This window comes from Podarcis vaucheri (assembly GCF_965113315.1).
Source record: "Podarcis vaucheri genome assembly, chromosome: 2".
Lineage (NCBI taxonomy): Eukaryota > Metazoa > Chordata > Lepidosauria > Squamata > Lacertidae > Podarcis > Podarcis vaucheri.
In genome coordinates this window covers 8422991-8442334 of record NC_138760.1, presented here as the reverse complement: position 1 = coordinate 8442334, position 19344 = coordinate 8422991, and the positions used below count along the sequence as shown (strand labels likewise).

Here is a 19344-nt window from a genome sequence, read left to right as displayed (position 1 = left end):
CTAAGTCCAGAGAAAAAACAACGGCTGAAACATTGAAATCAAAACTTTTGCAGGGTGTTTTTATATATACCGTATTTTTCGCCCTATAGGACGCACCGGCCCATAGGACGCACCTATTTTTTGAGGGGGGAAATCAAAGGAAAAAATTTGATTTCCCCCCAGGTTTGCGCAGCCATCCCCAAGCTAGAAGAGGGAGACGGAGCACTTCGTCTCCCTCTTCTGCCTTCAGGGACAGCGCTGCCCAGCAGAGGCTTTGCGCAACCATCCCAAGCTAGAAGAGGGAGATGGAGTGCTCCGTCTCCCTCTTCTGCCTTCAGGGACAGCTTGGCCCGCTATCCCCCGAGCTTGTGGGGCTGGCGGGGGGAGAAGCAGGCTTGCTTCTCCCCCCGCCAACCTCCAAATCAGGTCAGGGAATAGCGGGATGGCGGCGCTCCGCCATCCCCCTATCCCGCGAGCTTGTGGGGCTGGGGGGGGGGGAGAAGCAGGCTTGCTTCTCTCCCCCCCCCCAGCCTCCAGTTCAGGTCGGGGAATAGCGGGATGGCGGCTCTGCACCTCCCCGCTGTCCCCAGCTTTTGGGTGCAGGCTGCTGCCCACAAGCCTTGTGAGCCCGCGGGAACTCCCGCCGGGCTTGCAAGACTTGGGATAGCTTCCTGAAGCCTGGAGAGCGAGAGGGGTCGGTGCGCACGGACCCCTCTCGCTCTCCAGGCTTCAGCGAAACCTGCATTCGCCCCATAGGACGCACCCAGATTTCCCCTTCATTTTTGGAGGGGAAAAAGTGCGTCTTATAGGGCGAAAAATACAGTATATACTCCACCAGGTTCCCCAAGATCTTTGACAACTCCTCTTTAACTTTCTTCTGGAAGCTTGTTGAACCTTCCTTTTTAAGGCAAATTTGTTCACTGTCCTCAAAACAGAACATTTTGCAACTTTGCATATTAGTGTTTTTCAGAGGTAGGTTATGATGGTTTTTAATTTGGACCATGATGGTTTTTAATTTGACGCGGGTGGCACTGTGGTGGCTTGCTGATCAGAATGTCGGCGGTTCGAATCCCCACGACGAGGTGAGCTCCTGTTGCTCGGTCCCTGCTCCTGCCAACCTAGCAGTTCAAAAGCACGTCAAAGTGCAAGTACATAAATAGGTACCACTCCGGCGGGAAGGTAAACGGCGTTTCTGTGCGCTGCTCTGGTTTCGCCAGAAGCGGCTTAGTCATGCTGGCCACATGACCCGGAAGCTGTACGCCGGCTCCCTCAGCCAGTAAAGTGAGATGAGCGCCGCAACCCCAGAGTCGTCTGCGACTGGACCTAACGGTCAGGGATCCCTTTACCTTTTTAATTTGGACTTTTAGCCAGCATTCTTACAGAGCTGTGTTTATCACTGCTCTTTTAAAAAGTGATATTAAAAGGAGATAAAAGAGAAGGTAGACACTGTACAAGCTAAATGTTAAGAGTGTTCTGCTATTCCAAGGGGACCTCCTGCACCCCTGAAAATATGCTCCAGGGGGTCTCTCTGGAAGATTTGAAATGTGTGCCGGGAGGCGGGCAAGGGGGAGGAGGAGGGAAAGTCCCACCACACCAGTGGAAGTCTGCTTGCATAACATTAGATTCAACCTTTCCTTGGCTACACAAAGGTTCTTCATGAATTTTAAATGCAGTCAACTTTGTTTGAGGGTGCAAGGGCTAAAACAATCAAAGACGGTTCTGAGCCAAGCCTAATATTCCTTTGCTGCCTCAAGAAAAATGCATATTGCCGTTCAAAGGCCTACTCACCCCTTTATAGATATCGACATCCAGGGTTCCATTTGATTGAAACAACGAAGGTGGAGCAAAGGTTTTATTTGCACACATTTCTTGCTGCAAAGACAAATTTTGACATGTTTCAAAAACTACGTTTTCACAAGGTCGATCCAAGTATGAGGAAAGGAACATATTGCTGGGATATGAAATGTAATGAAATAATATAATATAAATGCAGCAGGAGAAATGGGATGTAATAAAATCATCATCATCATCATCATCATCCCTGGCCAAGGCCGGGCTCAGGGCGGCTAACACCAAATATATAATACATTAAAAACACAAAATCAAACAATTGATTAAAACACAGCTCAAAATCACAATAAAATCAGAATAGAATTAAGTGGCCAACCCCCGAATCACAGCCATGAAGGTAGGAATATTAAATATTCGCCAGGCACAGTCACCCGTGCTGGTCCCATATGTACAGTCGCTCTATTGATTATTTTGAGATCCAAGCAACTCCCCTTTTCCTTGAACTGTTTCCAACAGGTCTTATAGGTATTTTGTAACCAATAATCAGTGCCTGGGCTTGGCTTTCCCCCTTCTTTTCCCCATTTGCTTTTGTGTGCTCCTCTTTAAGGGCGGGGCCTATTACTGATCTTCACAAGCCACTCAAAGGACGCTTTTTGACAGACTAGTGCGACATAAACCTTCAAATATTGGTTTAGTTTGGGTCATATCCCAAGTTACTGGGATACATCTTGTTCCCTTCTGGGAATGCCTTAAAATTATGGAAGAAAGTATACCAGAATAGAAACAGAGAACAGGGACTCACCAAGTCTTTGTTTGTCTTTCCGAAGAAGGCTTGGGCAAATACCGAAACGACAAAGACGTTTATAATGAAGGAGATGAAGAGGGCAATGCAGGATTCTATGAAGAAATATTTGTTGGCCTCACTGACCTCCTTCTTGTTGGCCCGATTCACCTGTCGAGACTGGACAGAAAGAGAACAGGTTAGCACAGCCTGCAAGAAGAGGTTTATTCAAGGCCGTGTCCAAGCCAACAGGTGGCATCCTCTGCAAATTCTGAATATTCACCCATCTTTTGAAGGTCAATAATTAGGTGGGCTAGGCTGTGTGCTAGGGTCTCACAGATACACGCAGTACGATAATGCACCTGTGACTACCCCAGCCTTTCGGAACAGAAGGTTCATGTATGGGAATTTCCACCTTGGCCTACCCAACAAAATACTAGAACCTGGGTTCATTTATGAAAGCTGAATCCTGGAAGATTCAGAGCAGGTGGAAAAAGAAAGTACCGTATTTTTCGCTCTATAGGATGTACTTTCCCCCCTCCAAAAATTAAGGGGAAATGTGTGTGCATCCTATGGAGCGAATGCAGGCTCCTTGCGCTGCACTCCGAAGGCTTCGGGTTCCTTTAGCTGAAGCCGGGAGAGCAAGAGGGGGTTGGACTCGATGGCCCTTGTGGTCTCTTCCAACTCTATGATTCTATGATTCTATTCTAAGACTCTCCTGGCTTCAGCCAAAGGAACCCAAAGCCTTCGGAGCGCAGTGTGAGGTCCCGCTGCACTCCAAAGGCGTCAGCCACGCATCTGCCTGGAAGCCGGAGGAGGAACAGAAGGATCTCCTTCTGTTCCTCTTCCAGCTTCACTTGAAGGGGCGCTGCGCAATTCTCCCTCTCTGCGCAGTGCCTCTCCTTCGCAGGAGTGGCGCTGCGCAGAGAGGGAGAACTGTGCAGCGCCCCTTCAGCCACGCGCCTGCCTGGAAGCCGGAGGAGGAATAGAAGGGTCTCCTGTTCTGCACTCGGTGTCTTGGCTTGTGCCATGGCAGCGCGCAACCCCTCCGGCAGGGAGAGGTTGCGCGCAGCCTGTACGCTGCACTTTGGGACTGGGGGGGGGGGGGAAATAGGATTTTTTTTCTTGATTTCCCCCTCTAAAAACTAGGTGCACCCTATGGTCTGGTGCGCCCTATGGAGCGAAAAATACGGTGCTTCTTAATGCAGCCCATATGCCTCTGCTTGGCCACCATGAGAACAAGGATGCTGGACTAGATGTGGTCCTTTTTTAGTTCAAGATGGGAACCACAACACATTTTATACAGGAACGTGAATTTAAAGGGAAAACACGCACCGCTGAAAACTATAAAGGTTATAAAGCTGTAAAATATCCCAAAGAGGGATGTTAACTCTGTTCACTCTTCTCAAAAGAGTGACTGGATTTTAGAAACCTATCATGGGCTACAACAATCCCTGTGGTGTCCTGCCAACATAACAGGCAACCAAGACTAGGGTTAAGGTAAAGGTAAAAGGGAAAGGACCCCTGGACGGTTAAGTCCAGTCAAAGGCGACTGTGAGGGTGCGGTGCTCATCTCCCTTTTTAGGCCGAGGGAGCCGGCGTTTGTCCACAGACAGCTTTCAGGGTCATGTGGCCAGCATGACTAAACCACTTCTGGGACAACAGGACACCATGATGGAAGCCAGAGTGCACGGAAATGCCGTTTACCTTCCCGCTGGAGCGGTACCTATTTATCTACTTGCACTGGTGTGCTTTCGAACTGCTAGGTTGGCAGGAGCTGGGACAAAGCAACGGGAGCTCACCCCGTTGCGGGGATTCGAACCGCCAACCTTCTGATCGGCAAGCCCAACAGGCTCGGTGGTTTAGACCACAGCACCACCCACGTCCTTCTAACTAGGGTTATGGTAACAAGTGCAACTGCTGTCTTCCTGGCCGCTGAGCTAGGGGGGGCTGTGCCATGAGAGAAGCTGTGACTTCTTCCCAACAGCCTGCACGGTTGTTGCTGTGCATTGATGAATGAATTTCAGAGAAGGCTGATTTGAAGGCATCAATGGTAGGCACAATTTGACTGCTGGGTGGCCTCTTCTCCATTCCCCAGCATTATTATTATTTTAGCACAGCGAGCGGTAAAGCAAAGGCAGCCATTTTAACTACACCACAGGACTGATTTCCCAGCGTGTGTACACAGGCGTGCGAGACGGAAGCAACAGTGGTGCCACTGTGTGACAGAACAGGCGGCCGCTTTAGAAGCCAAGTGTGCGAAGGTTCACAACTGTGATTTCGTTGTGTGGCATTCGTGAGTGTATGGTTATTTGATTTTTTTTCAATGAATCCGGGGACACTTCTTTTTTTTTTGGGAAGCTGAGTAGCAATAGGGAGTCAGTATTGGGGATGGTGAGGCAAAGAACCCTGGGCCCAAGCACACATGCATATTGTATAAAGGTGCAAAGCCCTTCTTGCGCACCCTGTGAAACTTAAATGCGCAGAGTTTTTGAAAAACTGGGCAACTGCGCACCACCTGCCCGTGACTCCTGAGCCTCCCCCCGATCTCCTGCCCCCTTCCTCCTTTGGTTTGACTGATCGGGGGAGGCTCAGCAGTCACAGGTGGGCGGCTGTTGCCCAGTTTTTTTTAAAAAAACTGCACATTTATAGTGGTGCCTCGCAAGACGAAAAGAATCCGTTCTGTGATTCTCTTCGTCTAGCGGCTATTAGCGGCTTATCTGCTGATCAGATCAGCTGATAAGCGGCTTAGCGGCTTAGAAAAAGGGGGGGGGAACCAGCAGGAACTCGCAAGACATTGTCGTCTTGCGAAGCAAGCCCATAGGAAATTCGTTTTGCGAAGCACCTCCAAAACGGAAAACTCTTTTGTCTAGCAAGTTTTCCATCTTGCGAGGCACCACTGTATATTTCACAGGGTACAAAAGAAGGGCTTTGCCTCTTGCCTGGCAGAGAAACTATGCGCCTTGCGCCCCTCCTGGGCAGCACCTGCCCGCCCATGACTCCCGAGCCTCCCCCGATCTGTCAAAACAAAGGGGGAAGGGGGCAGGAGATCTGCACCGCCGGACATCCCTGGTTCCCTTTCAGCAGTGGCAGCGGCAGCAGCAGAGAGCAGCTCCTGAAGCCAGCCAGAGCCAACTGCGCTACCAGGCTGGCTCTGGGCTGCTGAGGCTGCCACTGCCACGTTTCCCGGGGAAAGATTTGCAAATCTGGGGACATTCTGGGGACGGAATTTGTCCAGGGACAGATTTGCAAATCCGGGGACTGTCCCCGGGAACGTCTGGTAGCCCTAATGTGAGGGGAAAGACTGAAGTGAAAATCGGCAAAAACAACCAATGTCCCAAGCTTACCTTGACCAGCGCAGAATGCAAGTACATGTTGTGTGGCATGATGACAGCACCCACGATCCCGACGGCTTGCTCTAGCTGAGGGATGCCACAGCCTTCACAGTACGGCATGAACATTCCTTTCAGCAACTGGCCCTGGTCTGGTCCCACCCTAAAATACTGTAGGGACATAGAGGATGGCTATTAGCACAGCTGGAATCGCAAGCGGCCTTGGGCAAGACACAGATGTCTACTTTTAGACTGATACAGCAATGCCCTCGTGAGGTACTTTCCCCTCACTTTCCCCTCCTCGTTTCATAGCTGTCAACTTACAGATTTGAAAATAAGGGACCAGCAGCCTCAAAAATAAGGGATCAGCAGCCAAACTAAGGGATTTTCCCGGCACAGGTATGTTCAAATTCTGAGCCCCTCCGAGCCAAAGGCAGAAAGCCCAGCCAGCAGCCAAACAAAGCCTCAACCCTCAAGGAAAACCACCGTCCGCTCCACTGGGAAGCGCTGAGCAACGCCGAGTCCCCAGGAAATGCAGCCAATTTGATCAGCACAAGGCATGCAAGCTCCACCCCCCAGTCGTTCTTACTGGATGAGCAACGCTGCCAAGCAACACAGTTGGAGCCTCCCTCCTCCATGGCCGGGTTGCTTTGAAACCCGGGAAATTTAAGGGACATCATCAATAAGGGACAGCAGCAGGACATGGCGCTGGGATAAGGGGCTGTCCCGCCAAATAAGGGACGCTTGACAGCTATGCCTCATCTTCATACAGTGCAGCCTTCCGCAGACATTTGCTGAACTACAACTCCCACTAACCCTGACCATCGGCCATGCTTGCCAGGGCTAATGGGAGTTGTAGTCCCAAACACCTGGAGGGCACTGGATTGGGGAAGACCAAGGCAGCAAATCTCTCTTTCCAGCCTACTTTTACATGGCCATGTTGATACAGAGCTACGGTCACATTTGATCTATTCATCTGTACCCTTGGTGTGTAACAGATTTTACTGACTGCACACAGTTGCTGTTTTGTTTTCATATCTGGCTCTGATGAGAGGTTCTAACAACATTTTATTGCTGATATTTTATATTGTTAGCCACCCTGTGCTTCCACTGAGAGGAAGGAGGGGATATAAGCATGATAAAAATAAATATGAAGGAAGGTGTGAATGCATCACCACCACAAAGCTGCAAATTTCACCCTTATGGGAAATCCCAAACAATATGAAGACCACTTCTATGGCCAGTCAGACTATGGACCAACACTTACGTGAAACCACTAGAAGATGTCACATAGCATCATCTAGTTCAACATGTTTTGTCACATCCTAAATGGAAAAAGTCGCTTTTTAACCTCTAATGCAAAACCCCCACATATTAAAAAGGAATGTTACCTCATATCCAAATGTAATGGCCATAATGGTAATCAGGAACCCGAAAAAAGCTTCCAGTTTCCTCAAGCCTGAAAAAGACACACATGCACCTTTTAAGAGATGCTTGGGGAGCCAAAAGTCCTTCCATACGGTCCAGAATAGTGAAAAGCATTTCCTCATCACACTGGGCATCAGGTCGAGCAGCGCCGTGCGCATTTACACACTGCACAAGTTGCTCTGCTGGGGTGGCATTCAACATAATAACATGCATGCTTTGAATGTCCACACAGTGTGAGGCCCTTCCATTGTGCAAAGAGAAATCCTTGCAGTGATGGAACAAGCGACTTAAGTGGTGCATTGAATACAACTGTTAGGATGCAACTAGATCAGCAGTCAAAATATATTTTCGATCTTCTTCCAGCACCCAGGACAACTATATTCTTTTGCTAGAACAGAAGATCAGCCGTACTATAGGGACAGAGCGGTTCGCAACTGAAGCATGCCCACACACGAATGGGTAACTAATTCAGGAGAGAGTGGGGTGGACAGTCTTCAAATCATTTTAAAGAAGCAAAAGGGTCCAGCGAGTGGTCTGGAACTGGGGGAAGAAGAGGAGAACCATGCTGAAGTTTCATTTCTAAAGACCCATATGTGTGCCCCCCTGTGCTTCAGAGGTGCAACGGAAACAAATTCCAATTCTAGCATGGGCAAACGCTCCCCTTAAGTCTTTCAAAATTTAACAAGTTTGAAAAAAGAAAAAGGAAAATAGGCAATTGAAGGGGTGGGGGCAGGGCAGGCAGGAAAGGCTGTGTTGCAGCATCTCCAGCAATGAAGAGACCAGCAATTTCCATAAGCAAAGTACAAACCATTTTCCACAACACAACAGAGAGAGAGACTTGGGATGGTGTGGGAAGAGAACTCAGCAAAAGCATTGCAGCTTCTCTCTCAGACAAGAAGGATTCCGTAATACTGAGTGACAGGTGCACACCTGCATCACAAAATGGAAACTCTTTCCAGCCCAATCCCATGACATTTACTCGAAAGGAAAGTCTACCATGGGCCTTCTTTCCATGAAAAGTGTACACAGGGATACAAAGCCCACCAGCCCATAGAGCATTAGAGGCCATGTACAAAGGCTGGTTCTTTGGCGGAAGGTGAGGCATGGAAGAGCGAATGGTAATACCAAACCAGGAAGTTGATTACTATAGAACAAGGAAAGCCACATGAGAAGGAATTAATCATTTTGAATCAGTAGCCGTTTCCCATGCAAGACATCATGCCGCTGGAATCCACAGCTTTTGCAAAGTGGATTGCAAGACTTCACCTACAATCTGGAGAGCCCTACGAGCTCTAATCCTCATTCCCAGCAGGGCCTCCAATGCGGAGTCTGTGTTTGCAAAGCAAGTCGCAAGCAAAAGCCCTTTTCCAGGATTTCGCAAGCGTGCCCCAATGAATAGCAGGGCCTCCCCAGGGTTGATTGCAAAAGTGCTCTTGCTCCACTCGTCAGATTACTAAGGACAGGAGGAGGAGCGCTTATATAAGAAAGGAGCTTACCGTACTTGTCCAGGAAGAGAAACATAAAGGTGTCAGCAATTGTGATGAGAACTCCACCCCACAAAGGGATTCTGCAGGAAGATAAAACAGGCAGCGGAGGTTTCAGGGTGTTCTAAGTTCATCGGCTGAAAACCAAGTGGGTCCAATCCCCCTTTACGTTCACAGTCTGTTTTTAAAGTGTTGGGAAAGGTGGACAAAATACTTGCCTATTGAGAGGCAAAGAACCTGGGAAGCCTCATTCAGCCGTGGAAGGGGAGGGAATCAGATAAGAGAAAGTCACAAGGAACGCTAAGCATGTTTGTTGAAAGTTTATGGGGTGAAACGCTGCGTTTTCCCAGTGATGAAAAAAAAAAAATGGGCAACTTAGCAGCAGCCTGGTTGCTACAACTGGCTATGCCCAGCTAAGCTCTGAACCCTGCGGGCATTTTAGAAAACCAGCTGCCCTTTCAGGATGGGAAAGAGAGTGGGGCCAGGATGACAGTGCCATGCCTTTCGAACAAGGGTCATATCTTCCCTCCACAGTAGCCATTGTTTTTAAAAAAGCAGTTAAATATTGCCTAGCAATTCTTAACAATAACACAAAAATTCAGTGTTAAGAAGTATTCAGAAAGGAACTGGAGGAAATACGGCAACTATCAGAATGCTGTGGTAGCCTTGCCTTATACAGTCAGACCAATTTGTCCCTGTAGTTCAGTATTGTCCACACTGGCTGGAAGCAGCTGCTCAGGGTTCCAGGCAGGGGACATTCCCAGTCCCAGGGATTGAACCTGCGACCGTCGGCATGGAAAGTCTTTGCTCTGCCCACTGAGCTCTGGTGCTTTCTTCAGATGCAATCATATAAAATAAGGGGCACACAGTTCCATTTACTTTATAGCCGCTGCATCCTGCCCTTCAGGATGGAAGGCTTCCAGAACAATGGAAGAATATCAACAATAAGACATTTAGAACACAGTATACAGTTGTGACTTTTTTCTTTTTGAGAGGTGGCAAGCAGCAAAGAAAAGGGCTCAGAAAAAAAAGGTGAATAATATCACTTCAAGAAGTTTGAAAATTCCTACAGGGGAAATGTTTGAGATTTATTTTTCAGTTTGCCGGTGACGATTTGTCACATAAGGACTAGAAATCATTAACATAAAACGTGCAATAGATTATAAACATGGTCTCGCAACAGACGGTATTGTGTCAAAACATCCCTTATGTGGGACTGTGCAGTGCTAGGCTTCCCAGCAGACAAGGGCTCTGTTGGCAATGGAATTCCCAGTCTGGGGTACTGAATTCCTTTGCCTGGGGAATTCCTGGCCTTGCTGAGCAATTCTGATGCCTCTCTCAGCTTGCCAGAGTACAGCTTTCCTCCGTTACTGTTGGCAAATAAAGGCTTGTTTATTTTTCAAAAGCTCTGCCAAAAACCTGAGCGGATCTCATTTCTAACTGCCCATATCTGCAGTGTATTTACTTACTCAATGTTTAAAATAAAATTCGGAGGGCAAAGCAGTGGTGAGGGTTTGCAGCAGGGGTGGGGAACCTGGGGGTATCGAGAACTGGTTGGATCCCCATTCCCATCAGCCCCGGCCAAGTTGGCTAGTGGTTAGGGATGATGGGAGCTGTAGTCCAGCAACATCTGGAGGGCCAAAGATTCCCTAAGGTAAAGGTAAAGGGACCCCTGACCATTAGGTCCAGTCGTGGCCGACTCTGGGGTTGCGGCGCTCATCTCGCTTTATTGGCTGAGGGAGCCGGCGTACAGCTTCCGGGTCATGTGGCCAGCATGACCAAGCCGCTTCTGGCGAACCAGAGCAGCACACAGAAACACCGTTTACCTTCCCCCAGGAGCAGTACCTATTTATCTACTTGCACTTTGACATGCTTTTGAACTGCTAGGTTGGCAGGAGCAGGGACCGAGCAATGGGAGCTCACCCTGTCGCGGGGATTCGAACCGCCGACCTTCTGATCAGCAAGTCCTAGGCTCTGTGGTTTAACCCACAGCGCCACCCGCGTCCCTAAAGATTCCCTATCCCTGGTTTATTCTAAGTAAGGGGGGGTGTATTATGGGAGAGCTGGTGGCAGCAAAGAGGAGACAGCATATGAGAGGAATGGCTTTGCATTGTCAGAGCTTCTCTCCTGCAGAAATCAGTGAGCTGAATGGCAAAGGTTGAGAAATGTTGTGTGGACATAGCCGGCCAAGGACTAAGCTGGTTCAATAATGCATTTGTGGAATCCTATGCTTGAAGGTTCTCCAGGATCCAAGGAAAAGACACATCCCCAAACCATTTGCACCATCCCTGAATGTGGAAAACGAGAAAGTTAGGATGAATGGTTCCAGCCTGACTTTCTCAGTGATGCAATGCTGCAGCCAAGCTGGTGCCAAACATATTGCTTGGCTTTCCTTTGGGCCACATCAGTGAGACCGAGAGGGGGGTCTTGTTGTCTGTGCAGCCAGGAACTCCATACACACTGCCCAAGCTTGCACCCCAGAGAGCTGCTGCTAATGCAGTGGTTTGACTTCACCCTTAGAGGCGCACTCCATTGTCTCTCAAGACAGACGGGTGCCAACAACTAGGTTTCTACATGAAGGGAGTTTCTTTTTCACAAGGAGATACATTCAAGCATCTGGACTTTCCCAACTGCATTCTGAAATTTTGACAGTCCTAGGAGGGCTGTGCCATGTTTATTATTTTTCCATCTAGAGTGGTGCCCCACAAGACGAATGCCTCGCAAGACGGAAAACCCGCTAGACGAAAGGGTTTTCCGTTTTTGAGCTGCTTCGCAAGACGATTTTCCCTATGGGCTTGCTTTGCAAGACGAAAACGTCTTGCGAGTGTTCCGATTTTTCCCCGCTTCCCCCCTTTTTCTAAGCCGCTAAGCCGCTAATAGCCTTTTAGCCGCTAATCCGCTAAGCCTTTAATAGCTGCTAAGCCTTTAATAGCCGCTAAATCGCTAATAGCGCTAATCCGCTAATCGGGTTGCTTCGCAAGACAAAAAAACCGCTAGACGAAGAGACTCGCGGAACGGATTAATTTCGTCTTGCGAGGCACCACTGTATAGACCAGCCATCAGAAGTTCCACTTTACACACAGGGCACTGCAAGAAAAACCATGTTTTCCCTCGTTCAGAATACCAACTGGTGACACCACTCCAGAAACAGAGGACAAAAAGGCAACTTACATCCCAACAGACAGGAGGTGAATGGCGATTGCTGAGCCGATGACTTCTTGCATATCTGAGCCAACAATGGCCAGCTCCACCATCAACCACAAGATAATCCGAGGGACCTAAGGTGCAATCAAGATTTTTGTTTTATACACACACACAAAATGTGAAAGAAGCAAATGAGGAAAACAAGGATACACACCCCAATTTTTAAAAAAAAACACAAACACAACTTCCATTGTTAGTTTGTTAATATGAATAACCTTCCTACTTTGAGATATCCTAATGGTACACAAACAACCATATTTCCACAAGCAATTAGTGACTTTCTTCCTCACCCCTTTTCTCTCCAAATACACTACTTTTTGTCCATCAATCTCATGTGTCCCAGGACTCTGCCCTAGAGCATCCTCCGCCACCTTGCTGAAAGAAAGTAAGCAGCTCTGGGTCTGTCTGGATGGAAGACTGTCTGGGAGCCACAAGCATCCCACCTTGAATTCCATGATGATGATAATTCTATTATTTGTACCCCAACCATCTGATTGGGTTGATGGCAGAAAGGTGTCGCTAAATAAAAAAATAAAACTTTTCTTTTTCCAAATCTTTCTTGAGCAACTGAATTGCACACCAGAAAGATTTGCCCACTTCTACTTGATAGGGTGGGATGTGGGTGGCGCTGCGGGTTAAACCACAGAGCCTAGGACTTGCCGATCAGAAGGTCGGTGCTTCGAATCCCCGCGACGGGGTGAGCTCCCATTGCTCGGTCCCTGCTCCTGCCAACCTAGCAGTTCGAAAGCACGTCAAAGTGCAAGTAGATAAATAGGTACCACTCTGGCAGGAAGGTAAACGGTGTTTCCGTGCGCTGCTCTGGTTCGCCAGAAGCGGCTTAGCCATGCTGGCCACATGACCCGGAAGCTCTATGCCGGCTCCCTCGGCCAATAAAGCGAGATGAACACCGCAACCCCAGAGTCAGTCACGACTGGACCTAATGGTCAGGGGTCCCATTACCTTTTTACTTGATAGGGTGGAGAGAAGGAAAAGGAACCCCTCCTAGGCCTCCATTTCATTTCTGCATAGCAAAACCTGATCGTCGAAAAACCCCACAGAAGCAGCAATACATATTTATTCACATGAAGCAAGTAAGCTTGAAAGCTTGCTAATAATGTTATCTATAAAAAGGTAAAGGTACCCCTGACCGTTAGGTCCAGTCGTGGACGACTCTGGGGTTGCAGCGCTCATCTCACTCTATAGGCCGAGGAGCCAGCGTTTGTCCGCAGACAGCTTCCGGGTCATGTGGCCAGCATGACCAAGCTGCTTCTGGCAAACCAGAGCAGCGCACGGAAACACCGTTTACCTTCCCGCCGGAGCAGTACCTATTTATCTACTTGCACTTTGACGTGCTTTTGAACTGCTAGGTTGGCAGGAGCAGGGACCGAGCAACGGGAGCTCACCCCGTCACGGGGATTCGAACCGCCGACCTTCTGATCGGAAAGCCCTAGACTCTGTGGTTTAGACCACAGCGCTACCCGCGTCCCTAATGTTATCTATATTTGACAGCTAATATTAGGCCCTAATATTATCAAGTGTTAAGGCTGTTTAAGCAACAGGGGCACCACAGCTTCTGCCAAGGCTCCTAACTGTCCTTTTTCAGTCACAGATCTACCTGTCCTGTGTGTGGCATCAGGTATTAGATTTAATAGTTGTACGCCACTTCCCTACAACAATATTGAGCTCCAAGTGGCTCATGGCAATAAAGCCTCACAGAAAAATTAGCAAACAGCACCTCCATTAATATAATCATGTGGAAAACACAACAGCACTGAGTTTTGAAAGAAGAAGTAAACAATGGATGCAGCTCAATCGAAACTCTGAATGATTAAAAAATAATTGATTAGAAATGGCTGCTGAGCTCAATGCCATTCGACATGATCCCTTTGGGGAAGGGAGGAGCATAATCACAGGCAGAAAGTTCTTCCAGCCACAAGGTGGGTGGGGAAACTGGTCTTGTTCTGCCCTAGACGGAAGACACACTCGTTTGCCATGGCATCAGGTGAGGGGAAACTGATGAGCCAAAAAAACAGACTTGCGGCCAAAATTGTGAGGCCTGGTGGACCTAACTGAGCCAATGGGCCAGAGGGAACCCACTGTATTAGGGTCTAATTCCTGTGGATCAAACCAGACGCAGCAACAGAAGCAGATTAAAAGGGGGCGGAAGATCCCCAGTTACCACACAGGCACTGAGCAATGAAAATAACAGCCGCTGCAGTCTGTTTTTAGAAATCAAACACTTCTGATGGGGGAAGGATTCTGCATCTGCTGACCGGCAACCACCTACGTGGATTACACTGCCTGGAATTTGGCAAGTCCTGAGCCAACAGACACCAACGAGATTTGTGAAGCCAACTTTCAGCTACAAGGGAAGCTCAGTGTGAAGATACGTGCTTTTAAGTTTTTTTAAAAAAATATCCTTCTGCAGAGAGCCACAATGAACTTTGGAAGGCACTGCCCATTAGAGCCATGAACAACAGTGAAAGGAAACCCTTCAGCATTTTACCGTATTTTTCGCTCTATAAAACGCACCAGACCATAAGATGCACCTAGTTTTTGGAGGAGAAAAACAAGGAAAAAAAATATTCTGAATCCCAGAAGCCAGAACAGCAAGAGCGATCGCTGCGCAGCGAAAGCAGCAATCCCTCTTGCTGTTCTGGCTTCTGGAATAGCTGCGCAGCCTGCATTCGCTCCATAAGATGCACACACATTTCCCCTTACTTTTTAGGAGGGAAAAAGTGAGTCTTATAGAGCAAAAAATACGGTAGTTTGCAAAATTGTCCCTCTTTGCATTAGCTTCCTGCCTGATGCTACCAAGAGGAAGAACAGCAGAAGTGCAAGGCTCGGCGGGACAAGCCTACATTTGCAGCTCTTTCTTTGACAGTATCGGCCCTCCCAGAAACTGGCCCCTCCCACATGGTTTTTGGAGGGTGTTTTGAAGAAGCTGTGCTGGAGCAGTTTCCACACCACCTCAATCCCAGGAGATCTCAGAACGCAGCTTCCTCCTCCTTCAGTTCAGGGAAAATAGTTACTTGGAATTGCCTGGCTTGGCCTGGGACTCAACTCAAGCCCAACTGAGGATGTTTTAATGCAACCCCCGGGGGAGAGGAAGCAAATAGATGTGTCAAGTTCTGAATACCCCAAGAGGAAACTTAGTCCCGGGTTAGCAATAAACACACACATGACCACCCAGAGACACGTCAAGATGGGGGCAGACAAGGAGGGTTTGCTAATCCTGGTGGAGGCGAGGGTTTTGCAGCTGAGATCCACATCCCTAGGCAACTGTGGCTTGCCGAAACAAGCCTCAAAAAAATTCCACAGCCAACAAAATACTCCTATGTGCTTGTTTAAATCCAAGCTTTTAAGCAGACTGGCTTCTTCAAAGACCAGCAATTAAAGTGATTATGGAGAGGCAACACAAAGCAAATATTGCACGAGCGTAGCAGAAAAGAGGAGGAAGGAAGAGGCTAAGTTGCAAGGCTGCCTGGAAGCCACAATCCCAGCCCCGCAATTCAAAACGCATGCAATTTACTCTGTGCTGAGAGAAGTGCTCTCTGCACACATTCAGAAGACATTCAAATACTCACTTAAGAAAAAAAGGAAAGTAAGCCCTGGGTTCAAGGTAAGGGCTGTATGGGAAAGTCGGGGCAAGCAGCAAATTCTCCTCCAGGTAACGGAGGTGGTGATGATCTTAAAAGAGGGGTGCACTCAGATTCACCCATCCCAATTTCCCCTGATTGGGAACCCCCGATTTAAAGGGCTGGCAGAGATGCAGTTTTGCCTATTTAGGGTAAGGGGGAGACATCCACAGTGCAGCCGATCTGGAGGCTGGTGTAGTCTTTCCAACTTCACTTCTAGGTCTCATTAATTCCACTGCATGTTGCTCTTTGGCACAACGCATCTGCCTTCCTCCCATCTGCTTCTTTTTGCCTTTCTGGATCTGCATCTGTCCCTTGTATGCACCAAGTTCCCTTATACTCTTTGGCTACGGACCTACGACTTTGAGAACAGCCTGGCATCTTCAGGAGCCTCTTGGCACTTTCCACAATTCCTGGCCCCCATCTTCCAGGCCTGTTCAATCCTGCCTCTGCTCAACCCCTTGTTACCAGTTATCACCTATATTCCAATCCTGCCTAGCTGCTTTTAACACACGGGGAGATCTGATCCTACAACAAAGTGCATTCCTCTGCTCGCAACAAAAGCACAAGACAAATTTCCAAATGAATGGCTCAATTCACTCACCTTGGGATACTGCCGGTTGCATACTTCTGCCAGATGAAGTCCTGTTACCACGCCCAGCCTCGCTGCCAGACGCTGCAAGAGCAAGCCAATGATCGTGGCTAGCAAGAGAACCCAGAGCAGCTGAAAGGCACAAAAGCACAGCAAGGTCAAGAGCAGCCAAGATATGAGAACTCTGGGAGCCAGCCAGCCTAAGGATTCTGTTTCCTAAAGTGTGTCTGCAATTCTTCATGAATTAAATACGGACACAGCCTCAAACCCCTCTCACAACCAGAAACGGGGCATGGAGGAGAACACAGCTTTCAATTGCACATGTTTTATCAAGAAATAACTGAAGCAGAATATCCAGACATGTTCAGGCTACGTAACACATCCCCTGGCATGTGAACTGTAGTCTAGAGACTTCTCTGTTGGATATTCTTACCCATCTATTAAGAATTACAACCCCCAGCTTCCTTGGAGAGTACCAGTTGGCAGGACTGTTGAAACCGGACAGGGCAGGAATGTCTTCAGGAAAATATACTACTAGATTTCAATCTAGCTTTTTATGAACGATGAAACCAACACATTCCTCCTCCGGTAATGAAAGCAATCAAGCCTATCTTACCTGCTAAGGGCAAAGTGGTTAAATAAAACATCTATCTAGCTGAGTTGCTTAAAACTTAAGTTTTCAGCTGCAGAAGACTGTATTGTAAGTTTTAAGGTTGTTCCAGAATAGCTTACTTTGCCACCAACAGCTTCACCACTTGATCTTACATTATCAGTAGGCCTTCAGGTTTCTGCTTTTACAGAGAAACAAGGAAATAGCTGAACCCCTGATTTAAAGGGCAGGCAGAGATGCAGCTTTGCCTATTTATGGTATGGGGGCGACCCACTGCAATTCATCTTCATGTCAGGAGGACTCAAGCATTAAAATAAAGACATGTTCACCCCAAGAAGGCTGTGGAGTCCCCTATTGGAACACGGTTATGGTAAATATCTTCTGGTTAGAATTAATATTGGTACATGGAATAGAAGCTCTCTTTCAGCTCTCAAAACTCTATGGATGGCTTTTATTTTATTTTATTTTTATTAACAATTTCATGAGACATATCATCTTCATTATTTCCCTCCATTCCTCCCCACCTCCCCAGTGAACCCTCCCCCCAAAGACTTCCCTCAGCTCCTCTCTGATTTCTCAACACGTATTGTTCTCTGCATACTATAAAATTGTATAGATCCTTATATTATCTATCTACTATATTAACCATCAATAAATTTGTGCATGTTTATTCAAAACCTGCCAAGGAGTCCAGTCCATTTTGTTGTCTTTTTAGATAATTTGTAAAAAGTTTCCATTCTTCTTTGGCTTTTAAATACTCAGGAGCAAGAGGCTACTTACCTTAAAGCCTGCAATGGCGCCAGACTGCAGATCCGATTCTATATTGCCTGGATCCAAGTAGGCTATGCTCATGAGAAAGCCAGGCCCAGTGAAGGCCCAGAGTTTTCGAAAACTGAACCATGGATGCTTAAAAGGAAAAAAGGGGGGATTAAGAGTGGGGAGATGTTTTTCCACAGAAGGGAAGGAGTTGTCCGAATGATGATTAACGTCACAATCAATCAACACAGAAAGTTGCTTTGTTGTTGCTTTCTTTCTTTTTTAACCGATGCTTTAATTCCAGAAGGACCATCACGCTAGGAGCAGAAAAGCAGCAAACCCACCCAACGATACAGCACCGCACGAAGTCTACATCACGCCAGAAACGTTTATCTTAACAACGGCCTAAATTTAGAGCATTTACTTTGAACTGTGCTCTGGGAAGGTTCCTTAAAGCTTATCAGGGCTTGCTCAAGCAGAAGACCAGTGAAAGCAGGCAGGCAAGCTTCTCTGAAACAGCTCCCATCCAACATTACCAACCTCAGACTGCAAGGGAATGTTGGCTACACTCTAGGAAGGCTTAGTTGATGTGGGGCGGCCACAAACCCAAATAAGCCTGAGCAGTGGCCTGCATATGTTCTGTGTGCCCTAGAACAAGAATGGGGACAAGCAAAGTTTGGATCTACTTATCAATCTTTGGGTGATCTGCAGCAGAAAAGCAAGGGTATCTGACTCCCAAATGTTATGGTCTGGTTTTGGATAATGCTTCTCCTTGTTGCAAATGCTTATTTTGAACCTCAACATTGCTTTGGTTAGGAAGCCTTTGTGGTCATCATTAGCTGAAGAGGTTATCCACAAGAAGCTAAATTTATGTCCATGCTTTACTTATCGAGGGACTGCCAACACACGCAGCCTGGAGGGAAAGGTCTGTGCTGCTGTGACATTTCAAAAGTTAACATCAGTAGCTGTCCACAGAGCACCATTGTTCCTCTTCGCTCAACCATTACACTGGCTAGGTTAGCAAGGAAAATGACTCTCTCATTCCTGCTCCCTGGAAAGTAATAGGAAGGTACAGAGAGGCCCATCTCTCACTATAATCATCTTCAAATAGTATTACACGTCCAACATATGGCCTGGAACTTGGGATTTGTTTAATAAAAAGAAAACCTAAGCAGAAGAAAACCCACTGAAAGCCATTTTAGTTGAATACAGTGGTGCCTCACAAGACGAAAAGAATCCGTTCTGTGATTCTCTTCGTCTAGCGGTATTTTCGTCTTGCGAAGCAAGCCCATTGACGGATTAGCGGATTAGCGCTATTAGCGGCTTTTAGCGGCTTATCTGCTGATCGGATCAGCTGATAAGCGGCTTTTAAAAAGGGGGGGAGGGAAAAAAACCAGCAGGAACTCGCAAGACATTGTCGTCTTGCGAAGCAAGCCCATAGGAAATTCGTTTTGCGAAGCACCTCCAAAACGGAAAACTCTTTCGTCTAGCGAGTTTTCCGTCTTGCGAGGCATTCGTCTTGCGGGGCACCACTGTATCTGAAACTTTGTATTTCTAACAGCAAAAACATGCTTCCCTTTCAAATTAAACATTGGAGACAGAGAGCTTTAGATCATATGATGATGATGATGATGATAATTTTATTATTTGTATCCCACCCATCTGGTTGGGTTTCCTCAGCCACTCTGGGTGGCTTTCAGCATATATAAACATAATAAAACATCAAACGTTAAAAAAACAGGATACAGT

At 47.5% G+C, this 19344-nt stretch overlaps 1 protein-coding gene across 5 annotated transcripts in view; it reads right to left on the bottom strand.

Moving 5' to 3' along the window:
* SLC11A2 (solute carrier family 11 member 2) overlaps positions 1 to 19344 on the bottom strand; it is an 80827-nt gene that overhangs the window by 24277 nt on the left and 37206 nt on the right. For all 5 annotated transcript variants that reach the window (XM_082205746.1, XM_082205750.1, XM_082205748.1 and 2 more), the window contains 8 exons: positions 17620 to 17745; positions 16242 to 16361; positions 11967 to 12073; positions 8808 to 8878; positions 7275 to 7342; positions 5899 to 6054; positions 2573 to 2731; positions 1768 to 1851 (listed from right to left, as the gene is read on the bottom strand). In XM_082205746.1, the coding sequence (XP_082061872.1) occupies positions 1768 to 1851; positions 2573 to 2731; positions 5899 to 6054; positions 7275 to 7342; positions 8808 to 8878; positions 11967 to 12073; positions 16242 to 16361; positions 17620 to 17745 (891 nt within the window). The remainder of the gene's footprint in view (positions 1 to 1767; positions 1852 to 2572; positions 2732 to 5898; positions 6055 to 7274; positions 7343 to 8807; positions 8879 to 11966; positions 12074 to 16241; positions 16362 to 17619; positions 17746 to 19344) is intronic.